Raw genomic sequence first — 15,273 nt, forward strand, 5'->3', positions numbered from 1 at the left:
AGTGTAAAATTGTATTTGTCTCTCTTCTGCCTAGAAGTCCTCCATATCCATCCAATACCTTCAAGATAAAGTATGTTCACTTTTGCTTATCACTCAGTCTATCACCACTTTTATCTCTGAAAAATTGTCCCCACCCATAACTCTGTACTACACTCTACCTACAACTTGACACATGGTTCCTGAAATATAACATGGTGTCTTTCTCATCTGTATGCCTTTGTGTATGCTCTTCCATCAATCTGCAATACTGTTATCCAATGTAATCAACAGAGGAAGAGGATTCATAAAATGTGTAATGGGGGTCAGCATATTGTTTTTAGTATCTTAAGAAGGTTAATTAAGAGAGTAGTTTTTCTATGATGAGAATGCAAAGATTGTCTAATTCTTTAAAGTTTTGTTTTCTTTTCAGCTACTTTATATCAACCTGGTATAGAAGAGGTATATCAACCTGCTATATCACACTGATTAGAAGCTGTAACTGAAGATTACTTGTGTCTTTGTCAAATAAAAATTAGAAAACCTAATTGTTACTGATATAATTTTATTATTATTTATATGATCTTAATAATAGACTCCAAAGTTTATTGGAAAAATATTTTTAAAAAATTAATCCTTGTTGCTTCAAAGACTGGGAACAATGGCTAAGGAAAGAGGGCAGAAGGAAGGGAGGAAGTGGAAAGACAGGAAGGAAGGCAAGAAGGATGTTCAATGAATGGTCATAAAGCTTTAAGCTCTTATATTAATCCCTCAAATAAAATCATTTATAGGGTTGGTATTTGCATATTTTCTCATTTTACAAATGAGGAAAACAAACAGAGAGGTTGAATAGTGTATCAAAAATCACTTAGCTAGCCAGAGCACAAAGACAAGATTCCAACTTGGCTCAAGTCAACATAGATTCTGTACTTTTCCCCTTACGCTAGCTGTGTCTACCTGAAATCCATTCTACTGTAGTTGCCAACCTGGTATCTGACCTCAAGGGAAGCAACCAGATGCTTCAACAACTGCATTTTTTATATTAATTATTTAAAGAGAGTAAGAGTACACCCATGGTGTTTTCAGAGAAATGTGGTGAGTGAATGGGTGCACAGGCTCTGGGGCCATGCTGCCTAGATTCAGCCCCACCTGAACCACTGACTAGCTGTAAAACTTTGAGCACATTATTTGCCCTATGTGTGTCTCAATTTGCTAACTGCAAAACAAGGATAATGATAATGTCTTTCACTGTGTTGCTTTGAGAATGAAATGAGAGAATACATGCCTACTGCTTACTACAGTGTCCAAGGCACTGTCTCAAGTTCAGTCATTCAGTCCTGTCCAACTCTTTGTGAACCCATGGACTGCAGCACACCAGTCTTCCCTGCCCATCACCAACTCCTGGAGCCTGCTCAAATTCATATCCATTGAGTCAGTGATGCCATCCAACCATCTCATCCTCTGTCATCCCCTTCTCCTCCAGCCTTCAATCTTTCCCAGCATCAGGGTCTTTTCAATAAGTCAGTTCTCTGCATCAGGTGGCCAAAGTATTGGAGTTTCAACTTTAGCATTAGTCCTTCCAATGAATAGTCAGGACTGATTTCCTTTAAGATTGACTGGTTTGATCTCTTGGCAGTCCCAGGGACTCTCAAGAGTCTTCTCCACCACCACAATTCAAAAGCATCCATTCTTTGGCACTCAGCTTTCTTTATAGTCCAACTCTCACATCCATGTATGACATTAGAAAAATGAGAGCTTTAACTAGACGGATCTTTGTTGGCAAAGTAACGTCTCTGCTTTTAAATATGCTGTCTAGTTTGGTCATAGCTTTTCTTCCAAGGAGCAAGCATCTTTAAATTTCACGGCTACAGTCACCATCTGCAATGATTTTGGAGCCAAAGAAAATAAAGTCTGTCATTGTTTCCATTGCTTCTCCATCTATTTGCCATGAAGTGATGGGACCAGATGCCATGATCTTAGTTTTCTGAATGTTGAGTTTTAAGCCAACTTTTTCACTTTCCTCTTTTACTTTCATCCATATAGTCAAAGCTATGATTTTTCCAGTAGTCATGTATGGATGTGAGAGATGGACCATAAAGAAGGCTGAGCACCAAAGAATTGACTCTTTCAAACTGTGTTGCTGAAAAAGACTCATGAGAGTCCCCTGGATTGCAAGAAGATCAAACCAGTCAATTCTAAAGGAAATCAACCCTGATTATTCAATGGAAGGAGCCATCTGATGCAAAGAGTCAACTTATTGGAAAAGATCCTGATGCTGGGAAAGATTGAGGGCAGGAGGAAAGGCAGCGAAAGAGGATGAGATGGTTGGATGGCATCACCAACTTGATGAACATGAGTTTGAGGAAATTCCAGGATAGTGAAGGAGAGCGAAGCCTGGCATGCTACAGTCCATGGGGTCGCAAAGGGTCAGACAGGACTTAGTGATTGAACAATTATTAAATAAATTATTAATTTCCCAATAGAGTCTATAGAGTCTATCATTAAACTTATAGAAATAATAATGATAAAATTACATCAGTAATAATTAGATTTTCCAGCTTTTACTTGTCAAATACATATGCGGTCTCCAGCCATAGCTTCTAATGAGCAAGATATAGACATTTTCTACAGTGAGTAAGACAGTGTAAAAATGTTGGGAGATTTGATCTACAAGTATTAAGGTTAAATGATGGAGACACAGTAGGGAAGCTCACGGTGCCCCACTGTTGTGTTGAGTGAGCTGTGTTGAATGGGCTGTGTTAGCCCCTTTAGGACTAGAGCAAGTGGCAAGCCATTTGCCTCTAAGCCATTTGGTCAGACCCCAAATGGACTGAGTTTAGAGAAAGCAAAACTAGTTATAAGAAAGCACTTTCTAAAGTTCTGGGGAAATATTAGGCAGACTCTTTCTCAACTCTCAGATTTTCCTTTCCCCTCCTTCCGTCTCCTCCTTTCCTCTTTCCTTTAACACTCACCTGAGTTCTTCTCTGACCTCTGCAGCTGTGTTTCCTGCGATGATAAACACATCATTCATGTCATCAGTCAGCATGTTGCAGGCATAGCCAATATTAATGGCAGTTTCTGATACAAAAGAAAGCCCACTTCAGTTAGAACATTACTTAATAAGATAAGTATCCTTTTCATAAGAGTTTTGAGGCCTTTCCATATTTCCTTAAGGCCTACAGGCCTCCTTAACTTCAGAGAGAGTATGATTGGTAATAAAATAAATACAAGAGATCGAGGAAGAAATTTAAAAATTTGCTAAGTCCACAAAAAAATACCAACATCTATGAATCCTCAACATTCTCATCTAGTTTTTAAAAAAACTTTTTGATTTCCAAAAGGAGTACTCGTGAAAAGATCCCAAGAACTTGTGATATAGTAAAATGTATACATTTTACTTGTATAAAATTTTACCAGAAGTCTTGAATACTGTCTTTGCAGAGCTGAAATACTAAGCTATTATGCAATCTGATATAATAGACAAATTGAAAACTCCCAAAATGTTCAGTTGAACAGCAAAAAAAAATGATTTTAAGTTTTTTAAATTCTCCCACATGCAACATTGCCATATTTCCATTAAGTGAATAGAAATTTGGAATTTGAATATCACCTCAAAAACAAACCAGGACTGATGCTACAAGATAACTAGAGAATTACATGATATTAACCAATCCTACCTCTAATTTTGTATAAGTATTTTTTGGGCTCCAAAATCACTGCAGATGGTGACTGCAGCCATGAAATTAAAAGACACTTACTCCTTGGAAGAAAAGTCATCCAACCTAGGTAGTATATTCAAAAGCAGAGACATTACTTTGCCGACTAAAGTCCGTCTAGTCAAGGCCATGGTTTTTCCTGTGGTCATGTATGGATGTGAGCGTTGGACTGTGAAGAAGGCTGAGCGCCGAAGAATTGATGCTTTTGAACTGTGGTGTTGGAGAAGACTCTTGAGGGTCCCTTGGACTGCAAGGAGATCCAACCAGTCCATTCTGAAGGAGATCAACCCTGGGATTTCTTTGGAAGGAATGATGCTAAGGCTGAAGCTCCAGTATTTTGGACACCTCATGTGAAGAGTTGACTCACTGGAAACGACTCTGATGCTGGGAGGGATTGGGGGCAGGAGGAGAAGGGGACGACCGAGGATGAGATGGCTGGATGGCATCACTGACTCGATGGACATGACTCTGAGTGAACTCCGGGAGATGGTGATGGACAGGGAGGCCTGGTGTGCTGAGTTTCATGGGGTCGTAAAGAGTCGGACACGACTGAGTGAGTGATTGAACTGAACTGAGAGCCTATGATAGGTAAGTACCCCTTCCATCTTCAATACAATCATTCAATTTTAATTTTATTGAGTTGTTAGACTCTTGTGAATTCTATGGAGTCATTTGTCCTAAGTCAAGGAAGACAACTGATAAAACTTCAGCATATCCTTTGTAGAAACACAGAAATTAAAGCTAAATAGTAAACTTATGAGTATTCATAACTAATTGAATGGCTGTACACACTGATCAAGTGAAGTCTCTAACAACTCAGCACAGAACTAGACTCTCTGTGTTTTACATTTTATAGTCAGTGATTTGAGTAAACGTACAGAGAACTGATTTATCAGGTCTGCAAATCCTCCAATGTTCTAAAAAGTAACTAACAGGTAAAAAGAATCTTAAAAACATGTATGCCAGTTAACTGAGTATTTCTGGACTACTGATGGCCAAGCAGAAAATCATGTTTGTTTTAACCATTACTGCTAGCAATAGATCCAAACTGTATTGATCCCCTTTTCTTTCCTAGGAATCATGATATTCTGAATGTAATGACTCTTTCTCTGATGACTTGGAGTTTTGTTATGCCTGAAAGTGGGTCAGCTCTTAGTGTCCAACTGTATGGGCAATCTTGGAATTCAGCCAGGTTACACTTATACAGTCGTGGTAGCTGTTAAAATACCAAAATATTTTCACACCAGTTGATAAAAAGCTGCTTCCTTGAGTCTCTCCAAAGCCTACCCCTCCTCGAAGATTCCCAAACCTCCCTACCAAGAAGAAACTAAAGAAGTAATGCTGAAGTCTCCAATGTCCTGCTCCAGAGCTCTGCCACTCTGTGATCTAAACCGGGATCAGTGCACATACAAACCAACAGTTAAACATTTTAACACCATTGCTGCCTATAACTATTATTTTTAAGATGTATTTAACTGAAACTCAACTGACTCCAGGGTGTACTACAGAAGATATTTGGTTCAGTCCAGTTCAGTCACTCAGTCGTGTCTAACTCTTTGCGACCCCATGAACCGCAGCACGCCAGGCCTCCCTATCCATCACCAACTCCCAGAGTCCACACAAACCCATGTCTATTGAATCGGTGATGCCATCCAACCATCTCATCCTCTGTCGTCCCCTTCTCCTCCTGCCTTCCATCTTTCCCAGCATCAAGGTCTTTTCAAATGAGTCAGCTTTTCACATCAGGTGGCCAAAGTATTGAGGTTTCAGGTTCAACATCAGTCCTTCCAATGAACACCCAAGACTAATCTCCTTTAGGATGGACTGGCTGGATCTCCTTGCAGTCCAAGGGACTCTCAAGAGTCTTCTCCAACACCACAGTTCAAAAGCATCCATTCTTTGGCACTCAACTTTCTTTATAGTCCAACTTTCACATCCATACATGACCACTGGGAAAACCATATTCTTGACTAGACAGACCTTTGTTGGCAAAGTAATGTCTCTCCTTTTGAATATGCTGTCTAGGTGGGTCATAACTTTCCTTCCAAGGAATATGCGTCTTTTAATTTCATGGCTGCAATCACCATCTGCAGTGATTTGGAGCCCAGAAAAATAAAGTCAGCCACTGTTTCCACTATTTCCCATCACATGACGTGATGGGACCAGATGCCATGATCTTAGTTTGTGAACTTTAAACCAACTTTTTCATTCTTCTCTTTCACTTTCATCAAGAGGCTCTTTAGTTCTTCTTCACTTTCTGCCATAAGGGGGGTGTCATCTGCATATCTGAGGTTATTGATATTTCTCTCAGCAATCTTGATTCCAGCTGGTTCTTCTTCCAGCCCAGCATTTCTCATGATGTACTCTGCATATAAGTTAAATAAGCAGGGTGACACTATACAGCCTGAGTGTACTCCTTTTTCTATTTGGAACCAGTCTGTTGTTCCATGTCCACTTCTAACTGTTGCTTCCTAACCTGCATACAGGTTTCTCAAGAGGCAGGTCAGGTGGTCTGGTATTCCCATCTCTTTCAGAATTTTCCACAGTTTACTGTGATCCACACAGTCAAAGGCTTTGGCATAGTCAATGAAGCAGAAGTAGATGTTTTTCTGGAACTCTCTTGCTTTTTCAATGATCCATTGGATGTTGGCAATTTGATCTCTGGTTCCTCTGCCTTTTCTAAATCCAGCTTGAACATCTGGAAGTTCATGGTTCATGTACTGTTGGAGCCTGGCTTGGAGAATTTTGAGCATTACTTTACTAGCGTGTGAGATGAGTGCAATTGTGCGATAGTTTGAGCATTCTCTGGCATTGCCTTTCTTTGAGATTGGAATGAAAACTGACCTTTTCCAGTCCTGTGGCCACTGCTGAGTTTTCCAAACTTGCTGGCATATTGAGTGAAGCACTTTCACAGCATCATCTTTCAGGATTTGAAATAGCTCAACTGGAATTTCATCACCTCCACTAGCTTTGTTCATAGTGATGCTTCCTAAGGCCCACTTGACTTCACATTCCAAGATGTCTGGCTCTAGGTGAGTAATCACACCATCATGATTATCTGGGTCATGAAGATCTTTTTTGTACATTTCTTCTGTGTATTCTTGCCACATCTTCTTAATATCTTCTGCTTCTGTTAGGTCCCTGCTATTTCTGTCCTTTATAGAGCTCATCTTTGCATGAAATGTTCCCTTGGTATCTCTAGTTTTCTTGAAGAGATCTCTAGTCTTTCCCATTCTGTTCTTTTCCTCTATTTCTTTGCACTGATTGCTGAGGAAGGCTTCCCTATCTCTCCTTGCTATTCTTTGGAACTCTGCATTCAAATGGGTATATCTTTCCTTTTCCCCTTTGCTTTTTGCTTCCCTTCTTTTCACAGCTATTTGTAAGGCCTCCTCAGACAGCCATTTTGCTTTTTTGCATTTCTTTTCCATGGGGATGGTCTTGATCCCTGTCTCCTGTACAATGTCACAAACCTCCATCCATAGTTCATCAGGCACTCTGTCTATCAGATCTAGTCCCTTAAATCTATTTCTCACTTCCACTGTATAGTCATAAGGGATTTGATTTAGGTCATACCTGAATGGTCTAGTGGTTTTCTCCACTTTCTTCAATTTCAGTCTGAATTTGGCAATAATTTTGGTTAGTTTGATAGTAAATTCTTGTTATATATTTGCTTTCCTCTTTGTATTTCAAAGTCTTTCCTAAGTGTAGTATTGGGCAAATGTCTTATTAATTAAGCTTCCTGGTTCATTAAAATTTTACCACAAAAATGATAATCTTCTTTTCAAAACATCATCATCTATTTTTAAATTACCTTGTTTGTCTCCTGTTAGGACCCAGATCTTAATATTGGCTAGTGATAAGCTCGTAACTGTTTCAATCACACCGTCTTGTAACTTGTCTTCTACAGCAGTGGCACCTAGTAGCTTTAATGAAAAATAGAGAATACCTTATGTTAATGCATGCATATAACACCCGTAACATCTATGGCTTTTAATCACAGAATTTAGAGGTCAAAGTTTATAAAGATGGCAATTAGGATGTGTTGATATAGCAAGCATCTTTTATGTACAGAGGTGGGCTGGGGAAACCCCCAGAAGGTTCCCTAATCCAGGCAACTGGTGGGCATACCAATTAGTGCAGAGGTCCTGGAAGTTAGAATTTACATGAGGGATATGATATGCTCAGATAAAACATTAGCATAAATGATCAGAAGCCATTTGGGCTTGTAGAGCCTCAAGACTCCCCCACGTATATCAAAGGAAAGGCCTCATGTCAGAGTCAGGACCTCAAAATAAAAAGTAGAACCATTCTCTTCAATGAACAAACCATCAGATGTCGTGAACTAAAAAGTGAAGGTTCTTATGCAATATTTCATCCAAAGATGATCAAGGTGTGATCCCTAGTACGTCACAACAGCTAAACAGTCTAGCCACTGGGGCCCTAGGGAAGAGTGGTTTCTAGAATAAATCACGCTCTGGACAGTACAGATATCATCAGCCTCTCATGGGTCTAGGTTGGTTTACAGCTGGATCCCCACTCTTCACAGCAAGTTTCCCTTTTCTAAAAAGGTGGGTCATACAGCATGGAGGAAGAAAAAACACATCAAACAAAACATGACATACCAGAGGCTGACAAAGAATAGGGAGTCTACTATCTTCTAATCTTGGGGGACTTCCAATGGCATAAGCTACTGCTAATTGAAATAATCCTCTGGCCACATATGACAAGCTCAAAGCCAACGTATAAAGCATGATTCAAAGTTTGAAAGAGTAACATCTGCTCTGTGCAAGATGATTTAGCCAGTGGATTATTCCCTTGCTAGATCTCTAAACACATACTATCCCTTGTGTAAACACAAACCATCATGCTTCTAAATGCATACCATCAAATCCCTTTCAATTTCTTCATACAGCCCTGCTATCCGTTCATCCCTCTCATCTGTGGTGGTATTTGCATCTTCAAGCATCTTATGCCACTCTCTGAAGTACTTGTCATCCAGATCTCTGTATGCGATGGCCAAGGTTCGAAGGCCTTCTCCTGCAAATTCCTGCCAGGGCAGACAGAGACCTTGGAACCATCCCAAAACAATAATCACAACAATAAAACAACAAAAGTAATGAGTAAGAAGTTATGCACTCAAATTCATTTTAGCCCAAGGGCACAACTTAGTCCTCTTGACTCCAACTTTTTAGTCCCCTTGGAAATGGGAGATGATATTTTTATTTTGTATTTTATTCCAGTGGGATTGAAACATTCAAAGGACCTAGCATTCCCCCTTAAGACTGCTGAAACACCCACTAAAGGGTCCTCTTTGAGAGGTGATCAATGGTGCGCGTGACTTCAGGTAACCATTCAAAGCAACATGTATTCTAACCTATATTCTGCCTGAAGGAAGTACTGCTAGTGATGAGAGGGACTCAGCCTGTTTTATGGGCCATGGCCCTAGGTTTTCAGGGGAGAAAAAAGGACCTTCAGAGGAGCCATGGCTCTCAAATCAAAGGAAGGGGGTTCTCACAAGGGGCTGCAACATGACATCTCACCCAAGTCATGCTGCTGCTGCTGCTAAGTCGCTTCAGTCGTGTCCAATTCTGTGTGACCCCATAGACGGCAGCCCACCAGGCTCTGCCGTCCCTGGGATTCTCCAGGCAAGAACACTGGAGTGGATTGCCATTTCCTTCTCCAATGCATGAAAGTGAAAAGTGAAAGTGAAGTCGCTCAGTGACCCCATGGACTGAGGGCTACCAGCTCCTCCATCCATGCTTTCCCCCTAATAATATAGTGATGTCTAAAACTAACTCCCTCCTACTTGTGTTTATGTTTGAAGACTTACAATAATAAAATAAATCTATTCAATAAAGATGAATAAATAAATGTTATGCAATAGAAATTCAAGGATATTAATTAACATTATAATAATAACTCTAGAGGAAAAGTGAGAAAGGCAGGAAAGTTAATACAAATTTTCACTTCTGGGAACTAGTACTAGAAGTGGTGGTGGTTGTTGCTCAGTCATTAAGTTGTGTCCAACTCTATGACCCTGTGGACTGCAGCATTCCAGGCTCCTCTGTCCTCTACTATCTCCCAGAGTTTGCTCAAATCCATTAGAAGTTGAAGCTGACTTTTACTTTTCATCCCAAAACTTTTATAATATTTTTTTGCTGTAGTAAAGTCTAATTTTTAAAATAAAATTGTTTGAAATTTTAAAGAGATCATCAAGCCCAGTTACTTTTTAAAAATCATTTTTTAATAAACTATCTTCTATAGAGTTAGTATTTAATAACAGGTCAATTTTATCCAAGGATGATACTCCTTCTTTAGTGTCTCAGTCAACTGAGAGTCTGAAATAATACCTCAAGTGCTATATCCTTTTAATATGCAAATAATTCACTAAACATAGGAGACTGGTAGTTGCTAAGTGTTTCAGACAATCACAATAGCTAGAAACATATGTTGAATGCTTGGATAAATGCTAAAAACCTCCCACTTTGCATAGGCCTCTAGTGGCCACTTTATGGGCTTCTATATTGGAAGCATTTTTATAGCCATTTCTGCTCCTTTGGGCATTGCCACGAAGCATGTCTTCTCTGTTATATTCTGGCTTATGGGACAGACACAGGTTGGCAATCAGACACAAATTAAACTTTGACACACCCTAATTAGGTAAATGGAAAATCAGTGCCCACTGTGGTGATGTGGTTTAGCCCAGAGAGAGCATGAGAAAAATTATCCAAACTTATCTCATAGGCAGTTGGTAGCACTTTGAATATTGCAATCACACTGTATAAGCCCTCCCTTCCAAAATCACCACTGGGTCCCCAACTGATCTGAAAATCTAGTTACTGCCTTATAATGATCTTTTGTCCTCTTAATTCCAACAAACACTTCTTTGACTTCAACTTGCAATGCCCCTGGGCATTACCAGTGCTTTTCTTTGTTCTGCACAGCAGTGAATCAACTCTAAGATGACACTACATAAGGGAGGGGATAGATGATTTAAGTTATTTAATTAGTGCATGAAACAAGTTGAATCCTAAATAAACATTTGGGATTAGCAAGATCATTTCCTATCATTAAATCATTCAAAAATCAATAACTAAATAAAAATTTTAAACCTCAGAATTTAGAAGTCAAAATGAATAAAGTAAAAGAAGCAAAAGCAAGTCAAATTGATACTCATAGAAATGTAGAAAGATCAAATTAGGTTTCCCATACTTTAGTATGAAAATCCAGAACCTTGGTGTTTGAGCAATGGCAAAATCAAATGCTTATGATTCCAATGTTGTTTTCATAAAAAAAAAAAAATTTTAAAGGACCATGATGGCCTTCTGGAAGAGATTAAAAGAAAATCAAGAATGCTCTATTGGGAAGACAAAAACAATAGCTATGTTTGTAACCAATATTACCAAATCATCATTCTTTAAAGTCAGACAGAGGTTTTTATCTGTTTGTTTGTTTTTTAAAGATTCAGGCAATTTTTTAATATTAAATATAGGGCTTGGCAAAGAAAATGAACTCTCAATTGCTTTTTAAAGGAGAGAAACCAAGGAGGAAATAAGAGTTCTGAGCAGTTGCCCTTAAATTTCATATTGCGTTTAACAGAACCTCAAACAAATGTTAGAATGACCCTTGAAATCTCAGGGTTTTTAATCAGATAACATTCATATTTATTCTTAGACTCTTACTCTTTTGCAAAAAGAAAAATGTAAGCCAAAGATCATCCCTGCTCCCTTTAGGAAGCTTCTGGAAAGAAACTTTGCATAGTCTCAGGCTGTATGCATTTGCTAACTTCAACCCAAGGAACATTAGTGACTCATCATGATATATGACCCGAATAAAAAGATCCTTAAAGGAGAAAGTTGGCTACAAAGATTATTTTCCTCTCACCATATAAACATGACCCTAAACTATCCCCTGGGTGGAGGGGAGTAACCATAAGAGATTCCGTTAGTACCAGACACATCAGAACCCAAGGGAAAGCAATTCTCCAGTTCCTCTTCACTAAAACCAGTCCAGTCACCCAGGTGGAACAGCCCCCAACTGTAAGGAAGTCAGAGCAGGTTTCCCTTGGTGTGCTGAGTCATCTCCTGACCAGAGTTCAGGAGCCCATACTCAGTGGCTGTTTCTCATCAGCTGTGGGTTCATCCACCTTGGAGAGACTGACCTGATGCTCAGCAAGGCAGGGAGTGGGTCCGTGTGCCAGTTTCTAAACGTTCACTGGCACAGTTTCCTGTGGAGCCGTTCTCCACACACTTTCTACTTCAGAAATCAGATCACTTAGCCGATATTTTAAAAAGAAGACCTAACCACAGGAAGCTGCCAAAGGGCCACCATGCTAACCTTACCATAGGGGCACTTACACTGAGATGGTCTGAAGTCAAAGTCAGAAGCTCTTCATTGGATGGATGAAGTCTTTCAAACAGAATAGTGTCTGCTCCTTTGGAATAAAGCTTTATCTGTCCTTCTGGGTTTCGAACTGAAAAAAAAGTTGGGAAAGTAGATAATAATCAATGAAATCCATCAAAATTAGACTCTCCTTGGCCTCCAGCCAGGCAATTTGGAAATGGGCATCATGCTTTAGGCAGTCATAAAATACTCAGTGCCTTTGGTTAAAAGGTCATTACCTAAGTCACCTGACTTTACTCCTGTTTTGTTAATTTAGAAATATTCCATCTATAGGAACAAGTATTTTTGTTCTGATGTATACAACCTTCCTATTTTCCTTGCTTACTATTTCTGAAGGGCTGATACATTTAAATTTAAGCCTTCTGTATTGAGCAGAACTGAGAGCTTTGTTTGCCTGTCTCCTGATGTGAAATTCAAGACTGACTGTAGGAATCAGCTATCAGCATTATGCCAAATGATCACCACATGGAATTCGAGTCATTCAAAGTCAGGGTTTATGCATTTTTCTCAGCCTTTGCTGATATATATCTTCACTACCTTTATTCCTTAGAAAAGCTCTTTCACTCTTGGGTCATAATCCTAGCTACAAAGCAGACTTCTCAGGGGGTTTTCAAAATTGAAGTTTCTATCTTCTTCCCACTAAAAGTCTGTATTAGTAGGGCTGTGTTTTAACCTGCTTCCCCCAGGTTTGGGAATGATAGCTTTGACGAGGCTCCAATTCCTCATTTACAATCCTCAACTCCTCCCCTGGGTGTCACACATGTTGCTGTCAGACAAATCTTTCTTTAAGCCACAGAATACTTGACCTATATTTGTAGGCTTGGTTTTACATCTTGGCACATACCAGGCACCTAATTATTTATTAAACAGATGAATAATATAGAAATGTATTTCTCCCCTACTGCTTCTAAAGGACCGACGCAATTTAGGACAACTGTTCACGTCACAGCTTCATGGTTTGAACAGTGACCCTCACAAGCTTCATCAAGTCTAAGATTATTATATGCTTTCCACTCAGTTGCACCTTATCTCTAAAAATAGAGTGCCTCACAACAGATGGACGTAAATATTGACTACTATTAGTTTAAGAGGATATGAAGTTCAGAGCTTGACTTAAAGGAATAAAATAATACCACAGTACAATAAATTACTTTTCCCCATAACCTTTTAATTGAAATATAGTTGATGTACAATATTATATAAGTTACAGGTGTACAATATAGAGATTCTCCATTTTTAAAGGCTACACTCCATTTATAGTTACTCATGCTAAGTCACTTCAGTCCTGGCTAACTCTTTGTGACCCCATGAACTGTAGCCCACCAGACTCCCCTGTCCATGAGATTCTCCAGGCAAGAATACTGCAGTGGGTTGCCATGCCCTCCTCCAGGGGATCTTCCCTACTCAGGAATCAAACCTGTATCTCCTGTAGCTCCTGTATTGCAGATTCTTTACCAGGGGGGAAACTCAGACGTTATTCACAATATTGTAGAAGTTATTCTACAATATTGGCTATGTTCCCTGTGCTGTACAATATATCCTAGTGGGTTATATTATACATAATAGTTTGTATCTCTTAATGCCCTATCCTTAAAATTTCCCTGCTCCCTTTCCTCTCCCCACTGGGAACCACTAGTTGATTCTCTATATTTGTGAATCTGCTTTTTAGTTGTAGCCACTAATTTGTTGTATTTTTTAGATTCCATATGTGAAAGATATTATACAGTACTTGTCTTTTTGTGTCTAACATTTCATTTAGCATAATGTCCTCCAAGTGTACCTATGTTGTTGCAAATGACAAAATTTAATTCTTTTTTATGGCTGAGCAGTATTCCATTGTATATGTATACCACATATTCTTTACTCATTCATTTGCTGATGAACACTGAGGTTGTTTCTTCTAATTTTTAATGACCCTTAGTCAACACTTGATCTAATCCAATTTCCTTCTAGCTTGAATAAACCTAATGCATCCTGGAAACTTTTTTGTATTGGGATTTATCTATGGGTTGTCTTCTCTTCTAAGACCCATGGTCAACTTTCATAGTTTCTAGAACTCATGCAATTTTTCTTGTAGTCAGCTCTAATGCCCACAGTGGGGAAAATGAGAGAGAAAAAAGTGCAATTTATATCTATTCAATCAAGTGGAAGGAAAACATTTACTCCTAGGAAAGCTTTCTCTTTCTTTTCTTATACAGCAATCCAATTTAATTTCTCCCACATTTTCTTCCTTCTGTTACCAGAGCTATAAAGTCAAAGTGTGTATATCCTCCACTTGCTAGTAAAACTTCTCTATGACTGTTAAGTCCAAGGTAGGATATTGATTCTCAAACTTCTTGGTCTCAGAACCCATTTACACTCTTAAAACTTCATGAGGACTACAGGTAGGTCCTATGTATCAATATTTACCACATTAGAAATTAAAACTGAGAAATTTTATTTTATCAATAGTCTTATGACACTAATGATATTAATCAAAATATAATTATTATATAAATAACAATAAACATTACATATTTACATAAATGACACTTTTTCCAAAACAAAATAGTTTGGGGAGTGGCAAATGTTCTATATGATTATAGATCTCTTTAATGTCTGGTTTAATAGAAGATGGTTGTATTCTCAAATCTGCTTTCTGTATTCAATCTGCTGTGATATCACATGTCATGTGGCTTTTGTAAACCTCTGTGACATACTCATGAGAAAAAAACTGAAAGATAAATAACATTAGCATTGTTATAAAAATACTTTTGTCCTTATGATTCCTCTGAAAATCTTTCAGGTTTTCAAGGCAATAGCACCCCACTCCAGTACTCTTGCCTGGAAAATCCCATGGATGGAGGAGCCTGGTAGGCTGCAGTCCATGGGGCTGTGAAGTCAGACACGACTGAGCGACTTCACTTTCGCTTTTCACTTTCATGCATTGGAGAAGGAAATGGCAACCCACTCCAGTGTTCTTGCCTGGAGAATCCCAGAGACAGAGGAGCCTAGTGGGCTGCCGTCTGTGGGGTCGCACAGAGTCGGACACGACTGAAGCGACTCAGCAGCAGCAGCAGCAGCAGCAGGGTTCCCCAGACCACTCATTGAGAATCCCTGGTCAAGGGAAATCACAAACTGATTATTAATTGTGCAAATTCCTTACCATCTCTTTGTCTCACCATCTCAATTTCTATTC

General features: G+C 39.0%; 1 protein-coding gene across 1 annotated transcript in view; it reads right to left on the reverse strand.

The window, feature by feature from the left end:
* The window catches only part of ATP8B4 (ATPase phospholipid transporting 8B4 (putative)), a 284,590-nt gene that overhangs the window by 57,850 nt on the left and 211,467 nt on the right, over nucleotides 1-15,273 (reverse strand). Inside the window, exons 17-20 of the mRNA XM_040226490.1 lie at nucleotides 12,050-12,165; nucleotides 8,575-8,739; nucleotides 7,504-7,615; nucleotides 2,949-3,054 (exon numbers count right to left, since the gene is read on the reverse strand). Of these exons, the coding sequence (XP_040082424.1) occupies nucleotides 2,949-3,054; nucleotides 7,504-7,615; nucleotides 8,575-8,739; nucleotides 12,050-12,165 (499 nt within the window). The remainder of the gene's footprint in view (nucleotides 1-2,948; nucleotides 3,055-7,503; nucleotides 7,616-8,574; nucleotides 8,740-12,049; nucleotides 12,166-15,273) is intronic.

This window comes from Oryx dammah, unplaced genomic scaffold (genome assembly GCF_014754425.2).
Source record: "Oryx dammah isolate SB20612 unplaced genomic scaffold, SCBI_Odam_1.1 HiC_scaffold_26, whole genome shotgun sequence".
Lineage (NCBI taxonomy): Eukaryota > Metazoa > Chordata > Mammalia > Artiodactyla > Bovidae > Oryx > Oryx dammah.